Source organism: Scyliorhinus torazame, chromosome 2 (assembly GCF_047496885.1).
Source record: "Scyliorhinus torazame isolate Kashiwa2021f chromosome 2, sScyTor2.1, whole genome shotgun sequence".
Classification (NCBI taxonomy): Eukaryota; Metazoa; Chordata; class Chondrichthyes; order Carcharhiniformes; family Scyliorhinidae; genus Scyliorhinus; species Scyliorhinus torazame.
This window is the reverse complement of record NC_092708.1, coordinates 268,403,995-268,429,614: the sequence shown is the minus strand read 5'-3', so window position 1 is coordinate 268,429,614 and position 25,620 is coordinate 268,403,995. Positions and strand designations below refer to the sequence as shown.

The following is a 25,620-nucleotide window of genomic DNA, read 5'->3' as shown; positions in this document are numbered from 1 at the left end:
TAATACTAATACTAATAATAATAATAATAATAATAATAATAATCGCTTACTGCCACAAGTAGGCTTCAATGAAGTTACTGTGAAAAGCCCTTAGTCGCAACATTCTGGCGCCTGTTCAGGGAGGCCGGTACGGGAATTGAACCCGCGCTGCTGGCCTTGTTCTGCATTACAAGCCAGCTGTTTAGCCTACTATGCTAAACCATCCCCTTAGGAGGTGAATTTGCGATACCAGTTCCATATGCAAACCAGACAGGCCTGTCCCTTTCCTCCCCCCCCCTCCCCTTCTTATTTGTGTTGGCGACAGAGCTCTTGCCCATTACGCTGATGTGTTAGAATAAGTGGAAGGGGAGAGTATGGGGAGATGTGGAGCATAGGGTGCTCTTGTATGCAGACCACCTTTTGTTTTATATGTCTAACCCAGGTCCCACAGTGGGGGCCACAATGGGACTGCTCAAGAGGTTTTGGGCTTTTTCAGGATGTAAACTGTATTTGGAAAAGAGAGAGTTCTTTTTGGTTTCTTCTCCGGGGGCAGGGCTGGCTTGAGGGTTTGCCATTTCGTGTGGCGACCACTCACTTCAGGTACTTGGGGGTGCAGGTGCTTTGAGACGAGTGTGTAGGGTGAAGGTGAATTTATCAAGGTGGGATAGCCTTCCTTTTTCATTCGCTGGGCGGTGCAGGTGGTAAAGATGAATATCTTGCCGCAGTTTTTATTTTTATTCCAGTGTTTGCTGGTCTTTTTGCCAAAGATGTTTTTTATGGGGGTGGAACGGTTGATTTTGTCATTTGTATGTTAAGGTAGCAAGATTTACAGTAGTTCAGAGAGGGTGACAGTTGGGGGGGGGGGGGGGGGGGGGGGGGGGGGGGGAACACTCAGGTAGCCCGGTGGTGGTGGCCACACTGCAGATATGGAGACAGTTTCGGCAGCATTCTAAGTTGGGGGTGGGATCAAAGCTGATGCCGGTCTGAGAGAATCATGTGTTTGCGCCGGCGAGGCTGGATACTAGGTTTCAGGGTTGACGGAAATGAAGGACCGATTTTTGAAAGGGTGTTTTGTGAGTTTGGAGGTGTTGACAGGGAAGTTTAGGATTCTGTGGGGAGAGGCCTTTAGCTATGTGCGGGTGCGGGAGTTTGCAAGGAAAGTTTTCTGACTTTTCCGGTCACACCGCCCTCCTCGTTGTTGGAGGGGATGTTATGGGGTTGGAGGGAGGGGTCATCTCGGCAATTTATGGGAGGATTTTATTTACATTTTTTTTTAATTCTCCTCCTTTTTCACATTTTCTCCCAAATTTACACCCACCAACAATAATCAATAAACAGTAACAAATATGTCAATCCCCATAACAATAACAACAACGATCCCATCCTCCCACCAAACCCCAAACATTAGCCCGCATGTTCAAACAAACAAATAACAAAAAGGAATCAGGAATCACCCATAGTCGCCATTAACACACACAGCCCCCCTCCCCCAACCCTCCCACCCACACGCCACAACTAATGTTCGATGTTATCCAGTTCCTGAAAGTGCATAATGAATAATGCCCATGAATTGTAGAACCCCTCCATCCTTCCCTTCAGTTCAAACTTAACCTTCTCAAGAGTCAAGAATTCCAACAGGTCCCCCCCGCCACGCCAGGGCACAGGGTGGAAAGGTTGCTCTCCAACCTATGAGGATCCGCCTTCGGGCGATCAACGAGGCGAAGGCTACAACATCTGCCCCGCACCCGCTTCCAACCCTGGCTGGTCCGACACCCCGAATATGGCCTCCCGGGGGCCCGGGTCCAGTTTCACGTGCACCACTTTAGAAATTACCCAAAAAACCTCCTTCCAATAACATCAGGTTCGGAAGACCCAAATCCCCTGCCTGCCTTCCCCTCTGTAGCAGCACCTTTATAACTCTGGCCACCTTCCCTCCCCATATGAACATAGTAATCCTTCCCTCAATTTCTCTGAAAAAAAGCCTTTGGCAGGAAAATCGGCTGGCATTGAAAAATAAACAGAAATCGCAGCAACACGTTCATTTTAACTGCCTGCACCCGACCCGCCAGTGACAGAGGGAGACCATCCCACCTTGCCAAATCAACTTTCACTCTCCCCACCAAACTAGAAATGTTGTACCTGCGGAGCCCCCCCCCCCACTTCCGGGCAACCTGCACCCCCAGGTACCTAAAGTGAGTCCCTGCCCTACGGAATGGCAGCCCCCACCCCTGCCCCCACTCCCGCCCGAGACACCACAAAATACTCACTCGTGTCTAGATTTAGTTTGTACCCCGAGAAAGATCCAAACACTTGAAGCAGCTCCAATATTCCCCCTGTCGACATATGGAAGGATTTTATGGAGGATATGACGTCGCTGGAGGGAGTTCAAGCCAAGTTTGAGGAGGAGCTGGAATTGGCACTGGAGGAGGGGCTCTGATGTGCGGTGTTGCAGAGGGTGAATGCCTCAATCTTGTGTATGAGACTGTGGTTAATACAGTTAAAGGTGGTGCACAGGTGCACCTGACAAGGTAGAGGATGAGCTGGTTGATTGAGGGGTGTCATAGGAGTTCTCTTTAAGAAATGTTTTTGTCTTATCAATTGGCTTCAGTGATGTCATTGTGTGGGTGGAGTTGGGCTATGGCTCTGAATTTCTACTTTCGTTTTTGAGTTTGACCTGGTTTTATATTGCACAGGTTGGAAAGAAGTGTCTCTCTACCTTCAGTTAAAAAAGCTGTTTCCAGATTACTTGATAACTTAAAAGTGATAACTGTTTTCTGGAAGGAATTCAAACCTGCTGTCTTGGAAAGGAAATAGGTGTATCCATACAAAGTCTTAAAGATAGTAAGAGTGCCGTGTGTTGTGCCACATCTTTGAAAAGGGGTTTCTGGGATCTTGTTATTAAATTGGAACAGTTAAAGAGGGAAATTTATTAAGGGTGATACATAGATTACTGTAGCTGCGTGGGGTATTTATGTTTGTAGTTGATAAAAATGCCTAGTGTGTGTGTTTATAAAAATGTTAACTAAATTCATAGAATTAAGCTTGTTTTTGATTAAAAGTGCTTAAGGCCTCTGTTGAATAACACCTGAAAGGCAAGCCCATCGTTATCAAAATCGGTAAACAGTTATAAGTCAGGTGAACACCATGATATACTTTGGAGTTTTCTAAAGCCCGGTCCCTAACAGGGGTGGAGGACATTTGCGAGTGGTGTGGGAGAGGTTTGGCCAATCATGTACATATGTTCGCAGTTGGAGAAATTCTCAGCACCATGTTGGCGATTCTGCACCTAGACATGGAGCCCAATCCCCTGGGGCTATATTAGAGGTGTTGGACCTGCCAGAGCTGCAGACAGGAGCGGGGCAGATGATTTAGCCTTCACCTCGCTGAATGCTCACAGGCAGGTCCTGTTGGGGTGGAGGTCAGCTTCTCCGCCGTGTGCCTTTGTATGTCTTGGGGGCCTGATGGAGTTCCTGTGTTTGGAGAAGGTTAAGTTTGTTTTGTGGGTGGGGGGGGGGGGTGGGATTGATGGGGTCTAAAAGAGATGGGGTCTGCTACTTCTACACTTTAAAGAGTTGGTTACCATCAGCTGCTATGGGGAGGGGGTTAGGTTTCTTCGTGTTATTGGGGTGTTGGCTGTAGTGGGGAGGGATTTCTGTTGTTCTTGTTTTTGCATTGTTTTGTTTTGTGTATAAAATGTTAGAAACCAAATTTTAAAAAAAAATTTGAAAAACAATGCCCGTAAGTGGATCTGCAAAATCCACCTGTAACCATGCCCAAGGTCGGCCAGGCCACTCCCATGGCTGCAAGACAGCCAAATGAGGCAGTTTGTTGCAATTGGCATTGATCACAACTCCTAACTAGAATTTCCATGTCCTAATCAGTACCTGGCCATCAAACATGACTTCTGGTGAGTATTTTCATCTGACCTGGGCGAGCATTGTGTAACTCCTGCAGTAATGTTCCTCTTGCTGGGCCTGGAACCACCACTCTAGATCCCCACAGTAACACTCCATCCTCACAGCTCAGTTCACCTTTGCAGAGCTGGGATGGCTTGAATTGGTCCGACCTGTCAAAGTGCCACCTGCGGATTGCCATATACTTCACTTTGGTCAGTGCTGGGTCTCCGAATCAAATTCAAAATTTGCTTTGATAATACCAGCAGGGTATGCAAGAAACTGAGGGCGAACTCTATTTCCTGTGGTACTGAGGATGGTGGTATGGTTCAAGGCGGTGAAGTCGACTCAGGCCATCTGCGTCCAAGATTTGGGCACCTGGTCTGTGTTGGAACACGCAGTTGTAACCTGCTAGAAGTAAAGCCCACTGCTGAATTCTTGCTTCTGCAATAGGGGCTTGACCTCATGAAATAACCCTAAAATGGCTTGTGATTGGTGATGATAACAAATTAACTGTCTTACACGTACTGGTAGATTTTGTTTAACCCTGTAAATGATGGCTAGGCCCATTTTCTCAATTTATGAGTATTTTCTCTTGGCATCAGTCAAGGTTTGTGACACAAAAGCAATGGGTCGTTCTAAACGGTCTTCCATCCTGTAACACTGCCCCTGTGCCAAAGGGCGAAGTATCACACGCTAGGATTATCTCTCTTTGTGTCAAAATGGACTAGCATGTCTGAAGGCTTTAAAGCAAGTTTGACTCCCTCAAAGGATGGGTTTTGCGGCTCGTCTCAATACCAACATTGATATTTCTTTGAAAGCAGATGTAATGGAATCAGTAATGTTGAGAGACTTGATATAAACTGGTCACTGTAATTAATCATACCGAAAGAGATTTCAGTTCTGGCATATTCTTTGGTGTTGGTACCTCCTTGACAGCTTTTACTTTTCTGTCTAAAGGGTGCAGTCCCTTAACGTTGACTTTAAATCCAAGGTAAGTGACTTTGTGAACCTGAAAGTCACACAACTGCCTATTTAAATCTCTTAAGCACTGTGGGAAACTCCTGTGACTAAAACATCATTTCGGTATACCACGATTTTCGGCATATCTTGCAATAGTGCCAGGGGCTTAGACGGGGCGGAGTTTGTAAGGAGCATCCAGGAGGGCTTCTTAAAACAATATGTAGACAGTCCAACTAGGGAAGGGGCGGTACTGGACCTGGTATTGGGGAATGAGCCCGGCCAGGTGGTAGAAGTTTCAGTAGGGGAGCATTTCGGTAACAGTGACCACAATTCAGTAAGTTTTAAAGTGCTGGTGGACAAGGATAAGAGTGGTCCTAGGATGAATGTGCTAAATTGGGGGAAGGCTAATTATAACAATATTAGGCGGGAACTGAAGAACATAGATTGGGGGCGGATGTTTGACGGCAAATCAACATCTGACATGTGGGAGGCTTTCAAGTGTCAGTTGAAAGGAATTCAGGACCGGCATGTTCCTGTGAGGAAGAAGGATAAATACGGCAATTTTCGGGAACCTTGGATAACGAGAGGTATTGTAGGCCTCGTCAAAAAGAAAAAGGAGGCATATGTCAGTGCTAAAAGGCTGGGAACAGACGAAGCCTGTGTGGAATATAAGGAAAGTAGGAAGGAACTTAAGCAAGGAGTCAGGAGGGCTAGAAGGGGTCACGAAAAGTCATTGGCAAATAGGGTTAAGGAAAATCCCAAGGCTTTTTACACGTACATAAAAAGCAAGAGGGTAGCCAGGGAAAGGGTTGGCCCACTGAAGGATAGGCAAGGGAATCTATGTGTGGAGCCAGAGGAAATGGGCGAGGTAATAAATGAATACTTTGCATCAGTATTCACCAAAGAGAAGAAAAAACGAAGAAATTGGTAGATGTTGAGTCTGGAGAAGGGTGTGTAGATAGCCTGGGTCACATTGAGATCCAAAAAGACGAGGTGTTGGGTGTCTTAAAAAATATTAAGGTAGTTAAGTCCCCAGGGCCTGATGGGATCTACCCCAGAATACTGAAGGAGGCTGGAGGGGAAATTGCTGAGGCCTTGACAGAAATCTTTGGATCCTCACGGTCTTCAGGTGATGGCCCGGAGGACTGGAGAATAGCCAATGTTGTTCCTCTGTTTAAGAAGGGTAGCAAGGATAATCCAGGGAACTACAGGCCTGTGAGCCTTACTTCAGTGGTAGGGAAATTACTGGAGAGAATTCTTCGAGACAGGATCTACTCCCATTTGGAAGCAAATGGACGTATTAGTGAGAGGCAGCATGGTTTTGTGAAGGGGAGGTCGTGTCTCACTAACATGATAGAGTTTTTCGAGGAGGTCACAAAGATGATTGATGCAGGTAGGGCAGTGGGTGTTGTCCATATGGACTTCAGTAAGGCCTTTGACAAGGTCCCTCATGGTAGACTAGTACAAAAGTTGAAGTCACACAGGATCAGGGGTGAGCTGGCAAGGTGGATACAGAACTGGCTAGGTCATAGAAGGCAGAGAGTAGCAATGGAAGGATGCTTTTCTAATTGGAGGGCTGTGACCAGTGGTGTTCCACAGGGATCAGTGCTGGGACCGTTGCTCTTTGTAGTATATATAAATGATTTGGAGGAAAATGTAACTGGTCTGATTAGTAAGTTTGCAGACGACACAAAGGTTGGTGGAATTGCGGATAGCGATGAGGACTGTCAGAGGATACAGCAGGATTTAGATTGTTTGGAGACTTGGGCGGAGAGATGGCAGATGGAGTTTAATCCGGACAAATATGAGGTAATGCATTTTGGAAGGTCTAATGCAGGTAGGGATTATACAGTGAATGGTAGAACCCTCAAGAGTATTGAAAGTCAAAGAGATCTAGGAGTACAGGTCCACAGGTCACTGAAAGGGGCAACACAGGTGGAGAAGGTAGTCAAGAAGGCATACGGCATGCTTGCCTTCATTGGCCGGGGCATTGAGTATAAGAATTGGCAAGTCATGTTGCAGCTGTATAGAACCTTAGTTAGGCCACACTTGGAGTATAGTGTTCAATTCTGGTCACCACACTACCAGAAGGATGTGCAGGCTTTAGAGAGGGTGCAGAAGAGATTTACCAGAATGTTGCCTGGTATGGAGGGCATTAGCTAGGAGGAGCGGTTGAATAAACTCGGTTTGTTCTCACTGGAACGAAGGAGGTTGAGAGGCGACCTGATAGAGGTCTACAAAATAATGAGGGGCATAGACAGAGTGGATAGTCAGAGGCTTTTCCCCGGGGTAGAGGGGTCAATTACTAGGGGGCATAGGTTTAAGGTGAGAGGGGCAAGGTTTAGAGTAGATGTTCGAGGCAAGTTTTTTTACACAGAGGGTAGTGGGTACCTGGAACTCACTACCGGAGGAGGTGGTGGAAGCAGGGACGATAGTGACATTTAAGGGGCATCTTGACAAATACATGAATAGGATGGGAATAGAGGGATACGGACCCAGGAAGTGTAGAAGATTGTAGTTTAGTCGGGCAGCATGGTCGGCACGGGCTTGGAGGGCCGAAGGGCCTGTTCCTGTGCTGTACATTTCTTTGTTCTAAACTTTCCATGGTTCGCTGAAAGGTAGAGTATGCTGAAGACACACCAAAGGATAACCGGGTGTATTAAAACAAACCCTTGAGTGTTAATAGTGACAGATTTTCTCGCATAAAGATCCTCTCACAATCTTTGGAATCGGATACCTGCCCAACTTGGCTGCTTGATTGATAGTCGATTTTCAGTCTCCATAAATGCAGACTGTGCTCTCCGATTTTAGCACGGGTACAATGGGGACAGTCCATTCAGAAAACTGCACTGGCTCCATGACTCCAAATAAGTTCTGCTTCAACCTTTGGATGCAAGACATATGGCACTGGGCGAACACTCTGAAATTTTGGGGTAGGATTCAAATTTATGTAGATTTTAGCCTTGATGCCCTGAATTCTGCCTGATTAATTTTGAAAGACCTCAGGCTATTTTTTTGTTTAAAACTTCTTGTAAACTGCCAGCAGCTATACTGAAGATATTTAGCCAATTCAGTTTTATTTGATGCAACCAATCTCATCCCATGAGACTAGGCCCTTGGCCTTTTGGGGCGACAACCAGTGGTTGAGCAGACAGGTGCTGATAAGTCATTGGCGTGGATGTAGTTCCCAACGTTTTTTGGGTTTCCTGCATATATATGGCCAATTTAGCTGTTGTATTATTTAACTTTGGGAGTTGAATTCTTCCATGAAGATATTTAAATGTCTGCTCCCCTACGATGGTAGCAGAAGCAACGGTATCCACTTCCATGCTTAATGGTTGCCCATTTACCAGGGATGCTGTTATGATCGGAGCCGATTTATTTATCTTGACATTGTTCAATTGATATATTTCAGATTCCTCTTCTGAATCATGTTCCAGATTACACACTGGAGTCTTGTGTTTTTTGTTCAAGCCAGGTGTATTCTGTTTGGCTCAGCACTTAATTCAGACGATGCCTCCCAGATTGGAGCCAAAACAGCCTGGAATTTGCATTTTTCCATTCAGCAGAATTTCTGGCTTTTTTTTCTTCTGCCCCCTGCCTCGCTCCCCAAGTTTCTGCTCCATCTCTTCTGCGCATTCAACTCTACCCTTCCGACTTGCAAGTGTTTTGCACCTTAGCAGATTCACCTTGCCTGTCTGCACACATTAACTCAAAAGCCTCTTTCTCCGCACTCTCAATCACCTATTTCCATGGTTTTACATTGGAATATCTTATTCTCTAATAGCACATTTTCTATACATTTATACTATTCATGTCACAAACGAATCTGTCTCGCAGCATGTCACTCAGCGACGAGCCAAATTCACATGGCTCTATCAGTTTTCTTAACCTTACCGGTCGAGGCGGAAGAATCTGCGGATTCTGGACCTCCCGGAGTGGCTGGAGGGGCCGGACGTGGGGGCCTACGTGGTCACCATGTTGAACTCGCTGATGGGAGGGGGGTCCTTCCAGGGGCCCCTGGAGCTGGAAGGGGCCCATAGAGTGCTGGTGAGGAGGCCCAAGGCTAACGAGCCTCCGCGGGCAGTGCTGGTGAGGTTCCATCGGTTCGTCGATCGGGAGTGTGTGCTCAGGTGGGCCAAGGAGGAGAGGAGCAGCAGGTGGGAGAACGCGGAGGTTCGCATATATCAGGACTGGAGTGCGGAGGTGGCGAAGAGGAGGGCCGGGTACAATCGAGCGAAGGCGGTGCTGCACAGGAAGGGGGTGAAGTTTGGCATGTTGCAGCCGGCGCGACTGTGGGTTACATACAAGGACCGGCACCATTATTTTGAGTCTCCGGAGGAGGCGTGGGCCTTTGTTCAGGCCGAGAAGTTGGACACAGATTGAGGGTCGGGACGGGCGATTGGGGACTGCGGCTGATATGCTATGTTTATTTTTGTTTCGGGGGGGGGAGGGCCTTTGTATTACTCCGGGTTTCTTTTTCTTTGTGTCTTTTCTCTTTTGGGTCGGTGAGGGTGGCTGGGACGGGTTGGGTACTGTTTTGGTTGGGTTGGGTGGGGGGGCCTCTTGGAGGTGAGATAGGGCCCCGCGGGGGAGGGGGAGGCCCGAGTCAGGGGTGAGGGGACCGGGCCTGTAAAAGCAGCTGCGTCAGAGGTGGCGGGGCCTGGTAGGTGGAAAGCGCGGGCTTTTTCTCGCTCTGAAGACTGGAGGGGGCGGGGCCGGGCCGGGGAAGCGAGGGTTGTTTCTCGCGCTTAGAACGGAAGGGGGAGGGGGAGAGCCTATGGATGGGGACGGGGGAGGAGGGTGTGCCTCACAATGGGAGGAGTCGAAGGAGAGGTGGGAGTGGCCGGGGTAGCAGGAGTCAGCTGACTTGCGGAAGTGCAATGGGGGGAGTAAATCAGCTAGGATGGGTCCCAGCTGGGGGGGGGAATCGAATTGCTGCTGCTATGGTCAAGGAGGAGCGGGACCGAGTGGGGGGTGTCGAGACGAGGGTATGCCGCTGTGGGGAACGGGCCGGGTGTGGGGTGCGGGCGCGTGGCTGGCCGAGGAGGGGTCATGGCTAGTCGGCGGGGGAGGGGGGCGGGTAGCCCCCTGATCCGGCTGATAACCTGGAATGTAAGGGGACTGAATGGGCCGGTTAAGCGGGTTCGCGCACCTGAAGGGGCTCAAGGCGGATGTGGTTATGCTTCAGGAGACACACCTGAAGGTGGCAGACCAGGTAAGATTGAGGAAAGGGTGGGTAGGTCAGGTGTTTCACTCGGGGCTGGATGCCAAAAATCGAGGGGTGGCAATCTTGGTGGGAAAGAAGGTGTCGTTTGAGGCGTCGAGCATTGTGGCAGATAATGGCGGCAGGTACATAATGGTAAGTGGTAAGTTGCAGGGAGAGAGGGTGGTACTGGTCAATGTGTATGCCCCGAACTGGGACGATGCGGGTTTTATGCGGCGTATGTTGGGTCGGATCCCAGACTTGGAAGTGGGGGGCCTGATAATGGGGGGAGACTTTAACACGGTGCTGGATCCGGCACTGGATCGCTCCAGGTCTAGGACGGGTAGGAAGCCGGCGGCGGCTAGAGTGCTGAGAGGGGTATGGACCAGAAGGGAGGGGTGGACTCTTGGAGATCTGCAAGGCCTGGGGCTAGGGAATTTTCATTCTTCTCACATGTCCACAAGGCTTATTCCCGAATCGACTTTTTCATCTTGAGTAGGACGCTGATAGCGAGAGTAGAGGATACTGAGTATTCGGCAATAGCCATTTCGGACCACGCGCCGCAATTGGTGGACTTGGAGATGGGGGAGGAGAGGGACCAGCGCCCGCTGTGGCGCTTGGAGGTGAGGCTGTTGGTGGACGAGGTGGTGAGCGAGCGGGTCCGAGGAAGTATACAGAGGTACCTGGAGACCAACGACAATGGGGAGGTCCGAGTGGGGATGGTATGGGAGGCACTGAAGGCGGTGGTGAGGGGAGAGCTGATCTCCAATAGGGCCCACAAGGAGCAGAGGGAGCTGGGGGGGGGGGGGGGGGGAGATGGTGAGGGTAGACAGGAGGTATGCGGAGGAGCCCAAGGAAGGATTGTTGAGGAAGAGGCATAGCCTCCAGGCCGAATTCGACCTGGTGACCACCAGGAAGGCGGAGGTGCAGTGGAGGAAGGCCCAGGAAGCGATTTAAGAGTATGGGGAAAAGGCAAGCCGGATGCTGGCGCATCAGCTTCGGAAGTGGGACGCAGCTAGGGAGATCGGGGGAGTTAAGGACAGGGGAGGGAGTGTGGTGCGGAGTGGAGTTGGCATCAATGGGGTCTTCAGGGACTTCTACGAGGAATTATACCGATCCGAGCCCCCATGGGAGGAGGGAGGGATGGGCCGCTTCCTGGACCAATTGAGGTTTCCAAAGGTGGAAGAGGGACTGGTGGCGGGATTGGGGGCCCCAATTGGGCTGGAGGAGCTGATCAAAGGGATAGGAGGCATACAGGCGGGGAAGGCACCGAGGCCGTTCGGTTTCCCGGTCGAATTCTATAAAAAATATATGGACCTGTTGGGCCCGCTGTTAGTTAGGACCTTCAATGAGGCAAGGGAGGGGGGGGGCATTGCCCCCGACGATGTCCCGGGCACTGATCTCCTTGATCCTGAAGCGGGATAAGGATCCCCTGCAGTGTGGGTCTTACAGACCGATTTCCTTACTAAATGTAGATGCCAAGGTGCTGGCGAAGGTCTTAGCCATGAGGATTGAGGATTGTGTGCCGCAGATCATCCATGAAGACCAGACGGGGTTTGTGAAGGGGAGGCAGTTGAACGCGAATGTGCGGAGGCTTTTGAACGTTATCATGATGCCGGCGAGGGAGGGGGAAGCGGAGATAGTGGTGGCGATGGACGCTGAGAAAGCCTTCGATAGGGTAGAGTGGGGGTATCTGTGGGAGGTGCTGAAGAGGTTTGGGTTTGGGGAGGGGTTTGTCAGGTGAGTTAGGCTGTTGTATGAGGTCCCGATGGCGAGTGTGGCCACAAACAGGAGGAGGTCCGAGTACTTTCGGCTGCACCGAGGGACGAGACTTATCCCCCCTGCTCTTCGCACTGGCAATTAAACCCCTGGCTATGGCACTGAGGGAGTCAAGGAACTGGAGGGGGTTGGTGCGTGGTGGGGAGGAGCATAGGGTGTCACTTTATGCGGATGAGCTGTTGCTGTATGTGGCGGACCCGGTGGGAGCAATGCCGGAGGTAATGAGGATTCTTAGGGAATTTGTGGACTTTTCGGGGTACAAGCTCAACATGGGGAAGAGCGAGCTGTTCGTAGTTCATCCAGGGGACCAGGAGAGGGGGATTGGCGAGCTCCCACTAAAAAAGGCAGAGAGGAGTTTCAGATATCTGGGGGTCCAGGTGGCCAGGAGCTGGGGAGCCCTGCATAGGCTTAACTTTACAAGGCTGGTGGAGCAAATGGAGGAGGAGTTTAAGAGGTGGGACGCGTTGCCGCTGTCCTTGGCGGGTAGGGTGCCGTCAATCAAAATGATGGTGCTCCCAAGGTTTTTGTTCCTGTTCCAGTGCCTCCCCGTGTTTATCCCGAAGGCTTTTTTCAGGCGGGTTAACAGGAGTATAATGGGGTTTGCGTGGGCGCGAGGGACTCCAAGGGTGAGAAGGGTGTTCCTGGAGCGGAGAAGAGATAGGGGGGGACTGGCGCTGCCCAACCTCTGTGGATACTACTGGGCCGCAAATGCGACGATGGTGCGCAAGTGGGTGATGGAGGGGGAGGGGGCTGCATGGAAGAGGCTGGAGACAGCGTCCTGTGTGGGTACGAGTCTGGGGGCGCTGGCAACGGCGCCGCTGCCGCTCCCTCCAAGGAGGTATACCACGGGCCCGGTGGTGGTGGCTGCCTTCAAAATTTGGGGGCAGTGGAGGCGGCACAGGGGGGAAGTGGAGGCGGCACAGGGGGGATGTGGGGGCCTCGGCAGGGACCCCATTACGGGAGAACCACCGGTTCGCCGCAGGAAGCACAGGTGGAGAGTTTGCGGGGTGGCACAGGGCAGGAATACGAAGGTTGGGGTACCTGTTTGTGGACGGGAAGTTCGCGAGCCTGGGTGAGCTGGAGGAGAAGTACGGGCTCCCCCCCCCGGGGAACACTTTCTGGTACTTAAAGGTAAGGGCGTTTGCCAGACGGCAGGTGGTGGAATTCCCACGGTGACAGCCACACACAGTACAGGATAGGGTGCTCTCAGGGGGGGTGGGTGGGAGTGGGGAAGATCTCGGAAACTTACCAGGTGATGCAGGAGGAGGAGGAGGCCTCAGTGGTGGAGGTAAAAGGTAAGTGGGAGGAGGAGTTGGGAGAGGAAATTGAGGCAGGGACGTGGGCAGATGTCCTGGGGAGGGTGAACTCTTCCTCATCGTGCACGAGGCTCAGCCTCATACAGTTTAAGGTGCTGCACAGGGCACACATGACCAGGACAAGGATGAGTCGGTTTTTTGCGGGTGAGGACAGGTGTGTTAGGTGCTCAGGGAGCCCAGCAAATCACACCCATATGTTCTGGGCATGCCCAGAGCTGGAGGAATTTTGGACAGTAGCGAGGACGGTGTCGAGGGTGGTAGGATGCAGGGTCAAGCCGGGCAGGGGGCTCGCAATATTTAGGGTGGCAGAGGAGCCGGGAGTGCAGGAGGCGAAAGAGGCCGGAATTCAGGCCTTTGCGTCCCTGGTAGCCCGGTGACGGATTCTTCTTCAGTGGAAGGATGCGAGGCCCCCAAGCGTGGAATCCTGGATCAACGATATGGCGGGGTTTATTAAGTTGGAGAGGGTGAAATTCGTCTGGAGAGGATCGGTACAAGGGTTCTTTAGGCGGTGGCAACCGTTCTTAGACTTCCTGGCAGAGCGGTAGACATAGGTCAATGGCAGCAGCAACTCGGGGGTCACTTTATTTTTTTGTTTTTGTTATTTACACTGGAGGGTCTGAGGGGGTGTATATACTTGTTGTATTAAGTCGGGGTGTTAATGTTAATTTATTATTTATGTACAGGGGGTGGGTATGGAGGGTCGTTTTTCTGGACTGTGTTTTGTACATAACCCTGTTGGGTTCCTTTTCATTTTGTTATTGATATTTTATTAAAACCTTGAATAAAAATTTTTTAATTTTTTTTTAAACTAGTGCCTTGTGCAGTTTTAGCAAGACTTCCCTATTTTTATGCTCCCCTCGCTTTGAAATAAAGGCCAACGTTCCCTTTGTCTTCACTATCAACTGAACTTGCATGCTAGCTTTTTGTGATTTATGCACAAGAACACCCAAATCCTTCTGCTGCAGCTTTCTGCAGTCTTACCCCATTTAAATCCAGAACATAGTGCAGAAGGAGGCCCTCCGACCCATCGAGTCTGCACCGACCCACTTAAGCCCCCACTTCCACCCTATCCCCGTAACCCAATAACCCCTCCGAACTTTTTTTTGGTCACTAAGGGCAATTTATCACGGCCAATCCACCTAACCTGCACGTCTTTGGACTGTAGGAGGAAACCGGAGCACCCGGAGGAAACCCACGCAGAATAGGGAGAACGTGCAGACTCCGCACAGACAGTGATCCAGCAGGGAATCAAACCTGGGACCCTGGAGCTGCGAAGCCACAGTGATAATCACTTGTGCTACCGTGCTGCTGTACTGAAATAATATTCAGCTCCTTCATTCTTCCTACCAAAGTGGATAACCTCACATTTTCCAACATTATGTTCCATGTGTCAGGTTTTTGACCACTCACTTAACCGGTCTATATCCCTCTGTAGACTGTCATCCTCAGCCATCCCACCTATTTTTTGCCATCCACAAACTTGGCAATATTGCATTCACCTTTACAAATATTCACATCCAGAAAATTGCATCTTTCGCTGCATATGCCAGAGATATTAAAGGTACAAGTCTCACCTCATCGCCGCTGTCCGAGGTTTCCGAATCTGATGATGCCGATGGTTTGCTTGCCTGCTGCTCCTGCTGCTCCGGCTCACTCCGCTTCCTCTTAGCCAATGACAGCAGCTCCTGAATGAGTTGAGACACACATTAAATCAGTAAATAGTACTGCCTCCTGATAATTAACCAAACTCTGTCTAGCCCACCAAACCTAAATGGAAGCAAAGCGTTTACCAGAGATGAGAATGGCCAAAGCCAGAAAAAAGTCTAAAAACTAGTAGCTGAAGAAAAAAATGTTTCAAACTTCTTTGTGATAAGAAATCATGTAATTATAGCACTTATGATTGCTAGTGAAATGCAAGTGCTTCTAGGCCACTTCAAATAGGCAGAATTATCAGGCTTCAATTGGGTAGAAACATTAATTTTGCCTTTGTTTACCTTCTAATATCAAGATTGGACCAATGCATTTGCATCAAGTCTCTAAAGTGACCTCAGCATTCCAGCACTCAAATGAAGTTAGTGTATGTAATACAGGATGAAGTCCATAATAAGAACAGAGAAGGACCTTGCTGCATTATGTACCTGCAAAGAAAAACTAAGGACAATAGTGCTTCACAAACTATGTTCTAGTGTGACCCCATGTTAACTCACCACCACTCATCACCAGGCAACAAATGCTGGCCTTGCCAGTGACACACTCATCCCATGAACATCTATAAAAAGTTACTCACAGAGATTAACGTGACTCAAAAATGCCAGCCAAAACAAAACAGCAATAAAGCAACATAGTAACATTGTCTATAATTATTTTTTTAAATAAAATGTTTTATTAAAGCTTTTCCAACCAACGTTTTTACATAACAAAGATAGAAGTACACATAATAATAAAAATAAACAAGAATTATTAAACAAAACAAGGTGGGTGTTGTCTTCATATAAAACTTACATTATATCAACAGTTTCCCCCCCCCCCTCCTGAGTACGCCCCCCCCCCCCGCCCGCCCGCCTGCCGCCCCCCCCCCCCCCCCCCCCGGCCCCCCCGCCCCGCCCCCCCGCCCCCCCCCCCCCGCCCCCCCCCCCCCCGCCCCCCCCCCCCCCCCCGCCCCCCCCCCGCCCCCCCCCCCCCCCGCCCCGCCCCCCCCCGCCCCCCCCGCCCCCCCCCCCCCCCCCCCCCCCCCGCCCCCCCCCCCCCAGGATGCTGCTGCTGCTGACAACTACCTAGAAAGACAAGGAAAGGTAGCCACCGCCGGGAGAACCCCATCAAGGACCCTCTCAAGGAAACATTATTCGCTCCAGGCAGAGGAACCCCGCCATATCGCCAACCCAGGTCTCCACACTCGGGTTTCGAGTCCCTCCACATTAACAAGATCCGTCTCCGGGCTACCAGGGAGGCAAAGGCCAGTACCTCGGCCTCTTTCGCTTCCTGCACTCCCGAATCTTCCGACACCCCAAATACGCTACTGTTGGACTCGCCTTCACCCGAGCGTCCAAAATCCTAGACATCACCTTCGCAAACCCCTGCCAGAATTCTTTAAGCGCCGGGCATGCCCAAAACATATGGGCATGGTTCGCCGGACTCCCTGCACATCTCAGGCACCTGTCCTCCACCCCAAAAAACATACTCATTCTTGCCGCCATTATATGCGCCCGATGCACCACCTTAAACTGAATTAAGCTGAGCCTGGCACATGATGAGGAGGAGTTCACCCTGCCCAGGGCGTCGGCCCACAGGCCCTCATCCAGCTCCTCACCCAGCTCCTCCTCCCACTTGCCCTTTAGTTCCTCCACCGAGGCTTCCTCCAGCTCCTGATATATGTCCGACACTGTCCCCTCCCCTACCCAGATACCAGACACCACCCAATTATGGATCCTACGCGGGGGCAGCAGCGGAAATGTCTCCCACCTGTTTTCTAAGTAAGTCCCGAACCTGGAGGTACCTGAACGCATTCCCCGGGGGCAGGCCGAATTTCTCCTCCAGCGCCTGCATGCTGGGGAAAGTCCCGTCTATAAACAGGTCCCCCATCCTCCTAATACCGGCCCTATACCAGCCTTGGAACCCCCCCATCCATCCTACCCGGAGCAAATCTATGGTTATTCCATAACGGGGTCCACACAGAAGGCCCCCTCCTCCTGCCTGTGTCTCCTCCACTGCCCCCAAATCCTCAGTGCCGCCGTCACCACCGGACTTGTGGTGTATTGCGCTGGTGAGAACGGCAGCGGAGCAGTGACTAGTGCCCCTAGGCTGGTGCCTTTGCATGACACCGCCTCCAGCCGCCCCCATCTCCATCATCCACTTCCTAATTATGGCCACATTGGCCGCCCAATAATAGCTGCAGAAGTTCGACAGAGCCAGTCTCTTCCCCCCCCCCCACCCCGGCTACACTCCAAGAATGCCCTTTTAACTCGCGGGGCTTTATTCGCCCACACAAATCCTGTAACAATCCTATTCACCCGCTTAAAAAAGAACTTGGGGATGAAAATGGGGAGGCACTGAAAGACGAAGAGGAACCTGGGGAGAACCGTCATCTTCACAGTCTGCACCCATCCCACCAGGGAAAGTGGGAGCATATCCCATCTTTTAAACTCTCCCCCCATCTGCTCCACAAGCCGGGTTAAGTTGAGCCTGTGCAGGGCATCCCAGTTCCTGGCCACTTGTATCCCCAAATACCGAAAGCTCCTCTCCACTATCTTGAGCGGGAGCTCCCTCAGTCTCTCCTCCTGGCCCCTAGCGTAGACCACGAACAGCTCACTCTTCCCCACGTTCAATTTATACCCCGAGAAACTCCCAAAGTCCCTCAAGATCCACATGACCTCCCCCATCCCCTCGAGCAGGTCCGAAATGTACAACAACAGGTCATCCGCGTAGAGGGAGACCCGGTGTTCCTCCCCCCCGCGCACCAGCCCCCTCCAATCCCTTGAAGTCCTGAGCGCAATGGCCAACGGCTCAATTGCCAGGGCAAACAGCAACGGGACAGGGGACACCCCTGCCTCGTCCCCCGAAATACTCCGACCTTAGACGGTTCGTGGACACACTCGCTACAGGGGCCTGATACAGCAGCTTGACCCACCCTATGAATCCCTCACCGAATCCAAACCTGCCTAACGCCTCCCACAGATACTCCCAGTCCACCCTGTCAAAGGCCTTCTCCGCGTCCATTGCAGCCATCATTTGCGCATCTCCCCCCCCCCCTCTCACCTCCGAGGGCATCATGATAATATTCAGGAGCCTCCTCACATTCGTGTTCAGCTGCCTGCCCTTAACGAAAGCCGTCTGGTCCTCCCCAATCACTCCCGGGACACAGTCCTCTATTCTGGTGGCCAGAATTTTTTCCAACAGTTTGGCGTCTACATTCAGGAGCGATATCGGCCTGTAGGACCCATACTGAAGTGGATCCTTCTCCTTCGTCAAGATAAGCAAAATCAATGCCTGTGACATTGTCGGAGGGAGGATCCCTTTCTCCTTTGCCTCATTGAAGGTTCTTAGCAGGAGCGGGCTCAGCAGCTCCGAGAACTTCTTATAAAATTCTACAGGGAAGCCATCCGGGCACGGGGCCTTGCCCGACTGCATGCTTGCCAGCCCCCTGACTACCTCCTCCAACTCAATTGGGGCCCCCAATCCCTCCACCCGCTCTGCTTCCACCCTTGGGAACCTCAACCGGTCCAAAGACTGCCTCATCCCTTCCCCCTCCCCATGGGGTTCCGACTCGTATAACTTCACGTAGAACTCGTATAACTTCACATAGAACTCCTGAAGACTTCATTGACCCTCTTTGGGCTCAACACCATCTTGCCTTCCTTCTCTCGCACTCCCCCAATCTCGCAAGCTGCCTCGCTCTTGCGCAGCTGGTGCGCCAGCATCCTACTCGCCTTCTCCCCGTACTCGTAGGCTGCCCCTTTCACTTTCCTTAACTGCGCCTCCGCCTTCCCCGTGGTCAGCAAGTCGAACTCCGCCTGCAGTTTCCGGCGTTCGTTTAGCAGCCCCCCCTTTGGGGCCTCCGCTTATCTCCTGTCTACCCTGAGTCATTGTCTATAATTATTAAAGTCCACGTATACATCATATAAATACAAAAATCGGGATTTTTAAAGAACTTTGTAAAAATATTTTATATTATCATGTAAATTTCAGCCAAGCTCTCCACATTTTCCGGTGACAGAAGACTTAATGAAGCTCCTCTTCCACCAACCTCACACAAAAGCCCTTCTTCCAATGTCCATCCCCACACTCTCTCCCCCCACCAACTGACTCAGCAGACCCTATTTCCAATACTTGTTTCTCCCTAGCTAGGGGGTCAATTACCAGGGGGCATAGATTTAAGGTGATTGGTAGAAGGATTAGAAGGGATGAGGAAATTCACTGCCCAAATTGGTGATTGAGGCAGCAATGCTCAACTCATTTAAAAGGAACCTGGATCGAAGGCAGCACGGTGGTGCTGTGGTTAGCACTGCTGCCTCATGGCACCGAGGACCCGGGTTCGATCCCGGTGCCGGGTCTCTGTCCATGTGGAGTTTGCACATTCTCCCCGTGTCTGCGTGGGTCTCACTCCCACAATCCAAAAAGCAGGGTAGTTGAATTGGTCATGCTACATACATCGCCCCTTAATTGGAAAAGAAAAGAATTGGGCACTCCAAACTTATTTGTAAAAAAAATAAAAAAGGAACCTGGATCTGCATCTGAAGTGCTGTCACCTACAAGGCCACAAACCAGGTGCTGGAAAGTGAGATTAAAATGAGTGGCTTGTTTCTTTTGTTTCTCCCTTTCCTGGCCGACGCAGACATGATAGGCTGAATGGCCTCTCTCTATGCCATAACCTTTCTATGGCAGAGAGTCGTGGTCGGTGCTTGCCTTTTTTGGCCTGGAAGGTGGTAGCCCACGGTGTTCCTCAATGGTCAGTGCTGTGATCACAGCATTTTAAGAAAGATGTGAAGGTCCTTGACAGGATGCAGAGAAGAATTACCAAGATGGTTCCAGAGATGGTGGGTTTGGTTACATAATTAGGTTGGAAAGACTGGGGTTCTCCTCCTCGGGTCAAAGGAGATCCGATAGAGATGTACAAGATTGTGACAGGTTTAGATAAGGTAGACCCATTAGCTGATGGTACAAGGGCCAGAGGACACAGATTCAAGATTTTGGGCAAGGGGAATCAGAGGAAGAACTATTTTAATGCAGCACGGTAGCACAGTGGTTAGCACAGTTGCTTCACAGCTCCAGGGTCTCCGGTTCGATTCCTGGCTTGGGTCACTGTCTGTGCGGAGTCTGCACGTTCTCCCGTGTCTGTGTGGGTTTCCTCCTGGTGCTCCGGTTTCCTCCCACAGTCCAAAGATGTGCAGTTTAGGTGGATTTGTATACTAAATTGCCCTCAAGTGTCCAAAAAGGTGAGCCATCATGAATTTAATGGATCAAATGGCCTGTGTGTGTCGTAAATGACTCTTAGTTCTAGGTTTCGCGCACAGATCACTACATTAAGATGCCCCGAGGTAAGAGTTTGCCCAGTAATAGCGGCTGTGGAGACGAAGTGGGTTTGAGCTGTGGGAAAGGGTAGTGATATTAACGGTACTTTCCCAATGCATATTTGGAATGTCAGTTCCTGAAATAACAAAAAAAAGACGCCCTGGTATATAAATTAGTTCCTCTAAAGTCATGCTGGCTGTCACTTAAAGTATTTTTTTTCATATGTAGATATGCTGTCACTTAAAGTAGTTTTTTTCATATGTAGATACATCTCTAAATTGATTGCTATAGTTTGCTAGTTGTCAGTTACTGACACATTGCAATTGGGTTTGGAGCAACCTTGGCTCGTTTTGTTTCTTAATAGTTTTTTGAAAGTACAATCTTCTATTTGTTTTCAGCCCAGCAGGGTCTTCCCGTATCCATCGATTGCTTCAATTAGTTTTAGCTTGACTCACTTAACAGTCCAATCGATATACAGTGCCTGTCCAAATATATAGGCTTTGAGTACTTGAAACCATCCCAGCTCACCTGTGCAAGCGATGTCAAAGTGGTAACATTTATTTGGATGCTACTAGTACATTGGCTATTTAGTAACATTCAGTCTATAATTATTAAAGTGATGTTGGTATATCATACAAATACAAAAATCTGGATTTTTAAACCACTTTGCAAAAATGTTATTTCCTATACTCATGTAAGTTTCAGCCGAGCTCTCCATATTCCCTGGTGACAGAAGCCTCTATCCCCCACTCCGGGCAAAAGCTTCAATTCCCATAATTTCAATGGATTTTCAATAATAATCCTAGAGCAAATTGGACACCTAGACTTCCCAATCATTCCTTAGGTTTCCTCTACCCTCACTGTATGGGAATTAAGATTCCTATGTTAACTCTTTCTCACGAACTTAAATAATAATAATCTTTATTGTCACAAGTAGCTTTACATTAACACTGCAATGAAGTTACTGCGAAAATCCCTGAGTCGCCACATTCCGGCGCCTGTTTGGGTACACAGAGGGCGAATTCAGAATGTCCAATTCACTTAGCATGCCTTTTGGGACCGGAGGAAACCGCAGCACCCGGAGGAAACCCACACAGACACAGGGAGAACATGCAAGTTCCGCACAGACAGTGACCCAAACCGGGAATCTGGGAACTTGACGCTGTGAAGCAACAGTGCTAACCAAATCAATACACCTAACTGCTTACCTGATCTCACGTTCCTCCCCCAGAGAGCCCCCAATCATTTGCTTTTTCTCCCATTCGCTTCAAACTTTCCCTGCTCCATGAACCTTATCCCATCATCTAGATTTCTCAGATTGAAGGAATTTACAAACCACCAATAGAGAGGCAGGACTACGTTGGCTGACAACACTTTCAGAGGCTCTTATTTAGTATTGTTGTTACTCTGGACCAACTGCAAGGTCTGTTTATTTCCTATGAACAAGGTTAAACAAAGGCATTGTTGCCCGCTCATATGGATGCAAAATATCCTTTGACATATTTGAAGAGCAAGTAGAATTCTCAAAGGTATGGTAACCAATATCTAAAGAAATTATCTTTTCATTATCGCATTGCAGCTTGTGGGATCCTGCATATTCCAACACTGCAACAATGAAAAACTTCAAAGTACTTAATTGGCCATGAAGCACTTTGGGATATTGAGGACATGCAAGGTGCGACAGAAACAGTCCTTTCTTTCATCACTGTCACACTTGTGTACTCCAAATCTTTCCCCTCTAAGCCTTTTACTCTCTTATCATCTTAAATTCTGCTGACCATCCCCCAAACTGCACTAAATTCCACTTGACCAGCCTGCTCTCACTGACCTTCACTGGCGTCCCAACCCCAATAACATTTCCTCATCTTCAAAATGCTGTGGTCTTAACCTCCTCCAGCCCTGTATCCACCTTGCCTTTCTGACCGTTACAAGCCCACCCGAGTTCTTTGTTTTAGGATTCCCTCTCACCTCAACCCTCCTCAAAATCTTGTTTATCAAGGCATTTTAGCAGCTTGTCCCGCCTCTCCTTTCCCTTCTGTGTTGGTGTTTATACCATCTGTGTAGCAGCTTCTGACTTATATTAAGCCACAATAAGAACACAATAGAAGCAGTAGGTCATTTAGCCCTTCGAATCATTCAACAAGATCATAGTTAATTTTCGACCTCTGATCCACCACCCCACACTATCCCAATATCCCTTAATTCCATGACCTCACTCTTGAACATACTCCACACCTGAAGATCCATAGATCCATAGCCCTCTGGAGTAGAAAATTCAAAAGATCCATAATGAGAAATTTCTCCTCATCTCAATCCTAAATGGCCAACCCCTTATTCGGAGACTGTGACCCTGCATTCTAAACTCACCATCCAGGGGGAAATATTTTCTCAGCACCTACACTATCATAGAACAGAATCATAGTAAAGTTACAGCACAGAAGGAAGCCATGCGGCCCATCTTGTCCATGCCAGCCCGATGACACCAGGTGCCCTTTCTAATCCCACCTTCCTGCACCCAGTCCATAGCCCTGTATCTTACAGTATCTTAAGGTGCAGATCCAGATACCTTTTAAAAGAGTTTAGGGTCTCTGCCTCCACCACCAACTCAGGCAGTGAATTCCAGACACCCATGACCCTCTGCGTAAAAAAGTTCTTCCTCGTGTCCCTTCTACACCTTCTGCCACTTACCTTGAATCTATGTTCCCTGGTTCTAGAATTCTCCACTAAGGGAAACAATTTTATCCTGTCCACTCCATCTCTTCCCCTTATAATTATTTACAACTCAATTAAGTCATCCCTCAGCCTTCTTTGCTCCAAGGAAAATAACCCCAACCTATCCAATCTCTCCCTGTGGCTACACTTTTCTAGCCCTGGCAAGATTGAAGCCCTGAAGGATTTATACGTTTCCATTCTTCTAAATTCTTGAATGTATAACTCCCTCTAAGGCAAGGATGTCCTTCCTCGGGTAACAAGACCAAAACTGTACACAGCAGTCCTGGTGTAGCCTCACCAATGGTCTGTATAATTAAGTAATATTTCCTTCCTCTTATACTCAAATGAGTAATAACAAAATCTAATGCACCATTTGCCTTCCTAATTGCTTACTTCCACCTCCAAATTATTTTACAATTCAGGTACAAGGTCCCTCCAACATAGAGGAGCTCCTGCAACAATATCCTGGGATTGAGATCATTGACTTCCAACTATCACAACCATCTTCCTTGATGCTAGGAACGATTACAACCAGTGGAGAGTTTTCACCAACCTCGGATTCCCATGGACTTTACTTTTGCCAGGGCTCATTGATGCCACAATCAGTGAAATGCTGCCTGATGTCAAGAACAGTCGCACTCATGTCCTTTGTCCATATTTGGACCAAGGCTGTAATGAACAGAGTGGTGATGGCGGAACGCAAACTGGGCATCTGCGAGCAGGTTACTGCAGTGTAAGTGCTGCTTGACAGTGCTGTCAACAGCAATGATCTCTGGAGACGTCAGTCACTAAATCAGTGGTCAGTGCTATAAAGACTTCAGTTCCATCCAATAGTTGAAACAGCTTCTCTTTTGAACACTTCTATTAACAGTTGCTGCTCCAGTGACAATAATCAACAGCCTTCTAACAATGGATAAGCACTCACACCAACACTTCCTGACATGTTTGCAAACAGGTGAGTGTTCCAAGTTTCTTCCCTCCAAACTGCTGGCACAGATCATTGATGGGCTACAGTTCAAGGATAAGAAGCACGGTGGCTCAGTGGTTAGCATTGCTGCCTCACGGTGCCGAGGTCCCAGGTTCGATCCTGGCTCTGGGTCACTGTCCGTGTGGAGATTGCACATTCTCCCAGTGTTCGCTCCCACAACCCAAAGATGTGCAGGGTGGGTGGATTGGCCACACTAAATTGCCCCTTAATTTTGAAAAATAAATTGAGTACAATAAATTGTAAAACAAAGGATGATAAGAAGCATGTGGTTTGTCACCAAGGTGCATATTAATATGAGGCCAGACTGTGGAGCACAGGAACTTGCTTATTTTCTCTCTCGTTTAATTACACCACAACAGTGCCAGCTTATATCAGGACTCAGCACATGCTGTTCTGGTCTGTATCACTCTTTTAAATCCATATAACTAAGCCTTTGGGGAGCTCTTCCTGCCTTTATAAATTCAATACTTCCTGTAACACTGCTAACATGGTGGTACTGTGGAACAGGGTTCATAGTGCCTGCAATATTGTATGGGAAAGGCCTGTAATCACCAAACTGTACTCCCATGCTGTACAGTGACAGACTGAAACCGCAGTTTAAACACGGACAGGCCTGTACCCCCACCACTATTGCAATTCAATACTGTCTTACTGCACTCATTTTATGCAGTGACAGCTGTTCACATCAGGGCTGGTGTTAGGAAATGACTGTGTGATATCTACCATTACAGTACTTCCGTGTAATGTAACTCAAAATGTTTTCTGCAGGGCAGCACAGTGGCGGTGTGTTAGCCCTGCAGCCTCACGGCACCGAGGTCCCAGGTTCGATCCCGGCTCTGGGTCACTGTCTGTGTGGAGTTTGCACATTCTCCCCGTGTTTGGATTGGATTGGATTTGTTTATTGTCACATGTACCGAGGTACAGTGAAAAGTATTTTTCTGCGAGCAGCTCAACAGATCATTAAGTACATGGGAAGAAAAGAAAATACATAATAGGGCAACACAACATATACAATGGAACTACATAAGCACTGGCATCGGATGAAGCATACAGGGTGTAGTGTTAATGAGGTCAGTCCATAAGAGGGTGATTTAGCAGTCTGGTAACAGCGGTGGAGAAGCTGTTTTTGAGTGTTCGTGCGTGTTCTCAGACTTCTGTATCTCTTGCCCGATGGAAGAAGTTGGAAGAATGAGTATGCCGGGTGGGAGGGGTCTTTGATTATGCTGCCTGCTTTCCCCAGGCAGCGGGAGGTGTAGATGGAGTCAATGGATGGGAGGCAGGTTCGTGTGATGGACTGGACGGTTTCACGATTCTCTGAAGTGTCTTGCGGTCCTAGGCCGAGCAATTGCCATACCAGGCTGTGATGCAGCCAGATAGGATGCTTTCTATGATGCATTTGTGTTTGCGTGGGTTTCGCTCCCACAACCCAAAGATGTGCAGGCTAGGTGGATTGGCCACGCTAAATTGACCCTTAATTGGAAAAAATGAATTGGGTACACTAAATTTATTTTAAAAATAAAAAGGTTTTCTGCAGACACAATCTTGGTTTGGAAGGGCATAATTTAGAATGGTACAGCTGGGAACTTTCAGCTAAGTCAACAGTATAAAAAACTCAGGTCGGGCTGGTTTGGAATGCAGAACGATGCTAACAGCGTGGGTTCAATTCCCATACCAGCTGCGGTTATTCGGGAAGGCTCCGCCTTCTCAACCTTATCCCTCACCTGAGGTATGGTGGGTGACCCTCGGGTTAAAGCACCACCAGTCAGTTCTCTCTCCAAG

At 49.2% G+C, this 25,620-nt stretch overlaps 1 protein-coding gene and 1 pseudogene across 1 annotated transcript in view; both read right to left on the bottom strand.

Annotated features, from left to right (window-relative positions):
- The window catches only part of rtf1 (RTF1 homolog, Paf1/RNA polymerase II complex component), a 115,774-nt gene that overhangs the window by 45,254 nt on the left and 44,900 nt on the right, over window positions 1-25,620 (bottom strand). Inside the window, exon 2 of the mRNA XM_072487066.1 lies at window positions 14,711-14,821. Coding sequence (XP_072343167.1) covers window positions 14,711-14,821 — 111 coding nt within the window. The remainder of the gene's footprint in view (window positions 1-14,710; window positions 14,822-25,620) is intronic.
- LOC140385590 (large ribosomal subunit protein uL16m pseudogene) overlaps window positions 21,571-25,620 on the bottom strand; it is a 40,160-nt pseudogene continuing 36,110 nt past the window's right edge.